The sequence below is a fragment of the Otolemur garnettii genome, unplaced genomic scaffold (genome assembly GCF_000181295.1).
Source record: "Otolemur garnettii isolate 467f Iridium unplaced genomic scaffold, OtoGar3 scaffold00080, whole genome shotgun sequence".
Classification (NCBI taxonomy): domain Eukaryota; kingdom Metazoa; phylum Chordata; class Mammalia; order Primates; family Galagidae; genus Otolemur; species Otolemur garnettii.
In genome coordinates, this window is record NW_003852475.1 from 3,171,564 (window position 1) to 3,181,015 (window position 9,452).

The window sequence follows — 9,452 nt, forward strand, 5'->3', positions numbered from 1 at the left end:
GGAAAAACATACCATGCTCATGGTTGGGAAGAATCAACATTGTTAAAATGTCCATACTACCCAAAGCAATATATAATTTTAATGCAATCCCCATTAAAACTCCACTGTCATACTTTAAAGATCTAGAAAAAATAATAATTCATTTTATATGGAATCAGAAATAACCTTGAATAGCAAAGACATTACTCAGGAACAAAAACAAAGTAGGAGGAATTACGTTACCAGACCTCAGACTATACTATAAATCCATAGTGATCAAAATAGCATGGTACTGGCACAAAAACAGAGAGGTAGATGTATGGAACAGAATAGAGAGCCAAGAGATGAATCCAGCCACCTACCATTATCTAATTTTTGACAAGCCAATTAAAAATATTGAGTGGGGAAAAGATTCCCTATTTAACAAATGTGCTGGGCTAACTGGATGGCATCCTGTAGAAGACTGAAACTAGACCCACACCTTTCACCATTAACTAAGATAGACTCTCACTGGATTAAAGATTTAAACTTAAGATGTGAAACTATGAAAATACTAGAAGAAAGCATAGGGAAAACACTTGAAGAAATCGGCTTGGGCGAAAATTTTATGAGGAGGACACCTCGGGCAATTGAAGCAACATCAAAAATACACTTTTGGGACCTGATCAAACTTAAAAGTTTCTGCACAGCCAAGAACACAGTAAATAAAGTAGTTAGATAGCCCACAGAATGGGAGAAGATATTTGCCGGTTATGTCTCTGACAAAGGTTTAATAACCAGAATCTACAGAGAACTCAAACGTATTAGCAAGAAAAAAACAAGTGATCCCATCTCAGGGTGGGCAAGGGACTTAAATAGAAATTTCTCTAAAGAAGACAGGTGCATGGTCTACAGATATATGAAAAAATGCTCTCCATCCTTAATCATCAGAGAAATGCAAACCAAAACTACTTTGAGGTATCACCTAACCCCAGTAAGATTAGCCCACATCACAAAATTCCAAAACCAGAGATGCTAGCGTGGATGTGGAGAAAAGGGAACACTTCTACATTGCTGGTGAGAATGCAAATTAATTCGTTCCTTTTGGAAAGACATCAGGAGAACACTGAGAGAACTAAAAATAGACCTGCCATTTGATCCTGCAATTCCTTTATTAGGTATATATCCAGAAGACCAAAAAATCAAATTACAACAAAGATATTTGTATCAGAATGTTTACTGCAGCCCAATTCATAATTGCTAGGTCATGGAAGAAGCCCAAGTGCCCATCAACCCATGAATGGATTAATAAATAGTGGTACATGTACACCATGGAATACTATGCAGCCCTAAAGAAAGATGGAGACTTTACATCCTTCATGTTTATATGGATGGAATTAGAAAATGTTCTTCTTAGTGAAGTATCTCAAGAATGGAAGAAAAAGTATCCAATGTACATTGGATACACAGCCATACTTTGAAACTAATTCATAGCTTTTATAGGAATGTCATAACCTAATTATAGCCTTAGAATATGGGAAGGGGGTGGGAGAGGGGAGGCGAGGTGGGTGGATGGGGGAGGGAGGGTGATTGGTGGGGTCACCTATATGGTTTATCTGACAAGGGTACAAGTGAATCTTTCTAAAAGCAGAGTATGAATGCCTGAATTAATGACTAAGAGAATGACATGAAGGTTATGTTAACCAGTTTGATGAGAGTATTTCAAAATGTATATGAAAACAGCACACTGTACCCTGTGATTGTGTTAATGTACATAGTTATGCTATAAGAAATAAAAAAATAATAATAATAAATTTTTTAAAAAGAGTCAAAAAACAATGTTGCTTACCTTTTTTAAAGCACCGGTACATACTTTATTGCTCAATATCACTGCAGACACCTTCAAAGAACTCCCTGTGGGAAGCTATGCACCAATGCCAGCACCCACTCCACCCTTCAAAGCAAGTTTGAAACTCTTTTTCTGGAATGGTCATCAAAGCTATTGTCATATTACCCTTGATGTCCTGAATGTCATCAAAATGTCTTCCTCTTAATATTATTTACTTTATCTTCAGGTAAAAAAAAAAAATCATTGGGGGCTAGATCAGGTGAGTAAGGAGGGTGTTACAATACAGTTATTTATTTACTGGCTAAAAACTCCCTCATAGACAGTGCTGTGTGAGCTTATGTATTGTCATGATACAAGAGCCATGAGTTGGTGACAAGTTCCAAATAGTAAACTTGATTAACTATTTGTCTAGTTGGCACAAATTCATAAAGAATAATACGGTAGCATTTTTTCAAGGATGAGTTTGAAAAATTAATTGTCGGACCTTGTATACATTTTATAAGATCCTCATTCTGCCAAAGCACTGAACCTTATTAATTTTTGAATTAAACTAAATTCAAATGTTTACAGAATTTCCTAAAATCAAAGGAAATTAAGACCAATAGTATCTGTGCCAGAGATTTACTGTTATTTGCTGGAAAGACAAATCCTAACAGCAAATAACAGTGTTGAGTCCTCATACCTCCATGTTTCGAAGGATGTCTTTCCTGAGCTAAAGTGGAAGGGAGGGACATTGCATAGGCCAAGTTAACATGCCGAGTGTATAGTGATTCCTCTTTTGATAATTGCTTAACCTCACATTGGCTATCCCAGAGAGGCTTAATATTATAGCTCAGCAATTCCAATACTTTATAGACAGAAAATTTCCAGAAACTTTAAGAACAAATTCTGAAAGACCTTATGAGCGTATTGTGCTAAATACTTTTTTAGAGCCACATTTCATCATCTTAGTTGAATCATGACTAAGTGATTATTTTAAGTTCACTTTATTAGTATCTTTAAGTGTAAAAACTTCGAAAGTGGAATAGTGTTTATTTACTATTAATAAAAATAAATTTTGACAAAAATAGAAATAGCAAAATCTGAACAGAACTAAATGACATTGGGGCCAAAAAGTAAATACAAAGAATCAATTAAAAAAAATGGTTTGTCAAAAAGGTAAAAATTGATAAACTATTAGCTACACTAAACAAGAAAAGAAGCAAGAAGATCCAAATAAACACGATTAGAAATGAAAAAGGAGGCTCAGCGCCTATAGTTCAGCAGGTGGGTGCCAGCCACATACACTGGAGCTGGCGGGTTCAAATCCAGCCCGGGCCTGCCAAACAACAATGACAACTACAACCAAAAAACAGCCATGCATTGTGGTGAGCGCCTGCAGTGGGAGGTGCTTAGAAAGCTGAGGCAAGAGAATCGCTTAAGCCCAAGAATTGGAGGTTGCTGTGAGCTGTGATGCACTCTACCCAGGGCAACAGCTTGAGATTCTGTCTCAAAAAAAAAAAAAGAAAAAGAAAAAGAAAAATGAAAAATGAGACATTACAATTGATACTACAGAAATACAAAATAGATCATCAGAGACTATTACCAACAACTTTATGCTCAGAAACTGGAAAGCCTAGAGGAAATGGATAAATTCTTGGAAACACGTGACCTCCTGTGATCAAAGCAGGAAGAAATAGAAATTCTGAACAGACGAATAATGAGTAATGAGATTGAATCAGTAATCAAAAAATCTCCCATCCAAAAAGCCCAGAATCAGATGGAGTCACAGTTGAATTCTACCAAACATACAAAGAACTATTCCAATCCTCCTGAAACTATTCCCCAAAATGGAGGAGGAGGGAATTTTCCCTAACTCATTCTCCCAGGCCATTATCACCCTGATAGTAAAACAAGACAAGGGCACAACATAAAAAGGAAACTATGGACCAGTATTTCTATTGAACATAGACACAAAAATTCTCAAACAAACTAGCAAATCTAATCCCATAGCACATCAAAAAGATAATACACCAGGATCAAATGGGTTTTATGCCAAGCATGCAAGGATGTTTTGACATATGCAAATCAATAAACATAATACGTAACATAAACAGAATTAAGGACAAAAACTATATGATCGTCTAGAAGCAGAGAAAAACCATTTGACAAAATTCAGTATCTATTCATGATGAAAATCCTCAACAAACTGGGGATAAAAGGAACATACCTCAAAATAATAAAAGCCATATATGATAGAACAAATTGACAGCCAAAATTATACTTAAGAGATAAAAGTTAAAAGCATTTCCCTCCAAAACTGGAACAAGACAAAGATGCCCACTTTCACCACTCTTACTCAACATAGTACTGGAAGTCCTTGTTAGAGCAATCAGGCAAGAGAAAAAAACTAATAAAAGGCATCCAAACGGGAAATGAGGAGGTCAAATTATCTCTGTTTATTGATGACACGATCTTATATCTAGAAAACCCTAAAAGTTATACAAAAAAGCCTCTTAGATTTTAAAAATGAATTCAGTAAGGTTTTAGCATACAAAATCAGTACATGGAAATCAGTAGCGTTTCTAGACACCAATAACAATCTAGTTGAGAACCAAACCAAGAAGGCAATACCATGTATAGCAGCTACATAAAAAAATTAGATAAAGTACCTAAGAATGTATTTAACCAAAGAGATAAAAGATCCTTATAAGGAAAACTATGAAACATTGATGAAAGAAATTGTAAATGACACAAACAGAAAAGCATCCTATGCTCATAGATCAGAAGAATTAATGTCATTAAAATGACATACTGCCTTGGGCGGTGCCTGTGGCTCAAAGGAGTGTGGTGTGGACCCCATAACCCGGCAACCCAGCTCCAGCCAAAAACTGCAAAAAAAAAAAAAAAAAAGACATACTGCCCAAAGCTATTTATAGGTTCAACGTAGTCTCTAACAAAATATCTATGTCATTTTTCTTTTTTCTTTGTTGTTGTTGTTGTTGCAGTTTGGCTGGGGCTGGGCCTGAACTCATCACCCAGTGGGGTGTCACCACGTACATGGGGCCAACACCCCACTCACTGAGCCAAAGGCACCACCCAATGTCATTTCTCATAGAATCAGAAAAAAAATACTAAAATTCATATGAAACCACCACCACAACAAAAAGAATCCATATAGCCAAAGCAATCCTGAGCAAAAAGAACAAAGCTGGCATCATCACAATGCCTGATTTCAAATTATAACCAAAGCATCATGGTACAGATGTAAAATAGATGTGGCAATCCGATGGAATAAAACAGAATAGAGAACCTAGAAATGAAGCCAGATACTTACAGACAACTGATCTTTGACAAAGTTAACAAGAACATATACTAAGGAAAACTGAATTCCCATAAAATTGGATCTCACTCAATCTCTCACCATATACAAAAATCGACTCAAGATCAGGTGTCCTCAAACTACAGCCCACGGGCCACATGCGGCCCTCTGAGGACATTTATCCAGCCCACTGGGTGTTTTTACCACCATTGTCTGTCCTGCTTAGCAACCAACTCATCCCGGGGCCCACAGTCCGGCCCTCCAGTGGTCTGAGGGACAGTGAACTGGCCTCCTGTTTAAAAAGTTTGAGGACCCCTGGATTAAACCTTTGAATGTAGGTCCTGAAATTATAAAAATACTAGAGAAAAATTTAGGCCAAAGTCTTCCAGACATTGGTCTAAGAAAAGAATTTTATGACAAAGACCTCAAAAGTATAGGCAACAAAAACAAAAATAGACAAATGGGACTTAAACTAAAAAGCTATGCACAGCAAAATAAATAATCAACAGGGTAAACAGAGAACCTGAGGAATAGAAGAAAATATTTGTGAACTATACATCTAGTGGGGGACTAATACCCAAAGTTTACAAAGAACTCAAACAACTAAAAAAACAACCCCACAAACAGCCCCATTAAAAAGTGAGCTAAGGACACACATAGATATTTTTCAAAAGAAGACAAATGAATGGCCAACAAGCATATGAAAACATGTTCAATCACTAATAATCAGAGACATACAAATCAAAACATGAGATATCATCTTATACCAATCAGAATGGCTATTACTAAAAAAATAACAAAATGTATGCAGATAAAAGGGAACTTATGCATCCACTGTATTTTATCATTTCCTCCCTTGGTAACAGATATCTAAGTTGCCTCCCATTTCTCCACAAACAACACTGCGATAAATATCCTTCTTTGGCCTTGTTATGCACTGCGCAAAAGTTTCTCTGAGGTGAATGAATCAAGTACATTTAATTTCTCTAAAAGTTCTCTAGATTCTGCCAGATTGGCTGTATCAATTTACATTCCCACCAGCAGTGTCCGATAGTTTTGAAACTCTTCTGAGAGAAGCAGTGTACTTGGAACTTTACGAAGAGCAGAAGGAGCGTAGGATATCTCAAAATCAGACCACAGAAAATTTTAATACCTGTACAAATATCTGTCCCAGCAACTTGGATTTATGTACTTGTTTTTGAAAATGCAACAGCATTTGTAATATCATTTCAGGTAAAAGAAACACTTTCAGAAACAAAAAATAATTAAAATTTGTCCTTCCATGAAGCTAAAAATTGGATATTCAAATAACCGGGCAAGAAATAGATACTTATATTACCACCTAATTCATAAACTAGAAATTAAAAACTAAAGTTGTGGTTTAACCCTTTCATGTAACTTTTAAGGGAGAACATTTCACAAGTAGTGTCTACCACCATCTAGAATAAAAAAAAATGAAAATTTAGATTTAAACAAATTGCATTCCCCAAACTATCAGATTGAATCACTTCAATACTGGGCAACATGGACATTATCTGGATCATTCATTGTCTCACACAATGACTGGAGTGATTGGAGGAAGACCATGAAGATTGAATGAACATGTAGAAGTATCCCTATACACAGGCCATAGTTGTAATTAACACGAGCAGACTCACAGTGCTTTTTATAAATGAAATTCATTTTGTCTTCTGACATTCAATCTGTATATTTCCATTTTAAGTTTCTTCATGAAAAACTTTCTCAGTTTTGATCAATGATTAAAATTGTTTCGATCAATGATTTCTAAGCAATAATGTTTCATTCCACAGGGATTTCAGGTTTAACATCTATTAAAACCCAGCCTTCATCCATTTGTAAAATCAAAAACTTTTATTAAACTGTACATTTGAAGCCAGGCGTGGTGACTCACGCCTGTAATCCTAGCACTCTGGGAGGCTGAGGCAGGCGAATTGCCTGAGTTCACAGGTTCGAGACCAGCCTGAACAAGACCAAAACCCTGTCTTTGAAAATAGCCAGGCATTATGGCTGGTGCTGGTATCCCAGCTACTCGGGAGGCTGAGACAAGATAATTGTTTGAGCCCAGGAGTTTGAGATTGCTGTGATCTGTGATGCTACAGCACTCTACTGAGAGCCACAAGTGAGACTCTGTCTCAAAAAAAAAAAAAAAAATCAATCAATCAATCAATCCGAGAAGAAACCAGAGTATCATCTTAAAAATAATAATAATAAACCGTACATTTGATTTGGAATCGTAGGTAATAAATATTAGAAGCAATGGGAATTCACTTTATTTTATTTTATTTTTCTTTTTTTGAGACAAAAAAGAAACTTTGAGTCTCAAGTTGTCACCCTGGGTAGAGTGCCGTGCTGTCACAATCACAGCAACCTCCAACTCTAGGGCTTAAGCGATTCTCTTGCCTCAGCCTCCCAAGTAGCTGGAACTACAAGTGCCTGCCACAATGCCTGGCTATTTTGTTGCTGTCGCTGCAGTTGCCGTTGCTGTTTCAGCTGGCCCAGGCTGGGTTCGAACCCACCAGCCTTGGTGTATGTGGGCTGGCACCCTCCCCACTGACCTATGGTCGCCGCCCTGGGAATTCACTTTAATGTTGAGAAGTCATGACCAAAAACATATGTATGCAACATGAGTAGTGGCAAGATGATTTATACCATGTAAAGTTTATGCATATTTGGGGTATTAAACTAAAATAAGATTGTCCCTGGGTAGAATCCAATGGAAACAAGTGCTTTTATACACTTTATATACTTTTCTTATCATTACCAATTTAGCCTATAAATCTAGTGGTCCTTGTAAGGTATTAGAAGGGAGTATTACAACATTTGAAAAGTCAAAAGTAGTTTATTACTACAATTGTAAGGATATAATTACTTGAGATTCGGAAACAGTTTCCTCTATCAGTTTACCTGGTATTCCTCCTCTGGGACATCCTTTGGGGAGAAAAAAAAAAAGTTGCAATAGAGTATTATCTAAAACGGGATGAAAAGTGGAGATTCGGCTTACCTGTGCTATTTTGCCAAGGAGTTGGTACACAGCTGAAGAAACACCAAGCCAAACAGCAGCCAACATCATGCTAATTCATTGTGGCACTGATTTCTGGGACAGCTGTCAACCCACACTTCAACTAGGGATCCATTTAAAAGCAGCATAGATGTAAAATTTTTTCTTTGACTATTTTCCAGTGTTCCACAGCCCAAACACTTTTTTGTTTTTTTAAAATAATTAAAGCCTGCTCTGTGTACGCAAACCCTTCAGTTAGCTGCAAAGAGACCGCTTAGTTTACAGGCTGTCACCCAGGCAAACATCCACTGTGTGTTTAGCTTGGAGAATTGAAAGCAGGACAGTCTCATCCAGGAAGGAAAACAAGTGTTGTATATTCTTCCAAGTTGCCGTTTAAGTACTTAAAAGAGTTGAATCCTAGTAAACTTCCATGGTTGGCACAAGTGCCATGATCACCTGACCCACTGAGACTCTCCGGGAAAGCCAGGCCTTTGTAACCTCTGGTGGGTGCCACAGGGCCCCTTTCCAAATCTGAAGGTAGGTCACAGAGTGAGAATACAACTGATTACCCCTGAACTGGTTGTATTCTTAAATTCATACTTGAGCAAGCACCAGCAGACAGAAACCCTTACATTAGAATATTTTTTTTTTTTGACTCGGTGCCCATAGCTCATTGGTTAGGGTTCCACATACGCAGAAGCAGGAAGGTTTGAACCTGGCCCATGCCTGCTAAACAACAATGACAACTGCAACAACAACAATAACAAAAATAGCCGGGCATTGTGATGGGTGCCTATAGTCCCAGCTATTTGGGAGGCTGAGGCAAGAGAATTGCTTAAGCACAAGAGTCTGAGGTTGCTGTGAGCTATGATGCCACAGCACCCTACCCAGGGCAACAGAGTGAGACTCTGCCTAAAGAAAAGTATATATATATATACTTTTTTTTTTGAGACTGAGTCTTACTCTGTCATCCTGGGTAGCATGCTGTGGCATCATCATAGCTCACAGCAATCACAAACCCCTGGATTCAAAGGATCCTCTTTTCTCATCTTACTCAGGGGACTACAGACATGTGCCACCATGCCCAGCTAGTTTTTCCATTTTTAGTAGAGTTGAGGTCTCACTTTTGCTCAGGCTGGTCTTGAACTCCCAAGCTCAAGGGATCTTCCCACCTTGGCCTTCAAGAGTACTAGGAATGCAGGTGTGAGCCACCATGCCCGGCTAGAACATACTTCTTTTTTTTTTTTTTTTTGAGACACAGCCTCAAGCTGTTCCCCTGGGTAGAGCGCTGTCGCACAGCTCACAGCAACCTCGAACTCCCTGGG

The 9,452-nt window shown here is 37.7% G+C and overlaps 1 protein-coding gene across 1 annotated transcript in view; it reads right to left on the reverse strand.

Annotated features, from left to right (window-relative positions):
* Positions 1–6,469: 6,469 nt before the first annotated feature.
* The window catches only part of LOC100949586 (histone deacetylase 2-like), a 13,297-nt gene continuing 10,314 nt past the window's right edge, over positions 6,470–9,452 (reverse strand). The window contains 2 exon segments of the mRNA XM_023515851.1: positions 6,470–6,547; positions 8,034–8,057. Coding sequence (XP_023371619.1) covers positions 6,470–6,547; positions 8,034–8,057 — 102 coding nt within the window.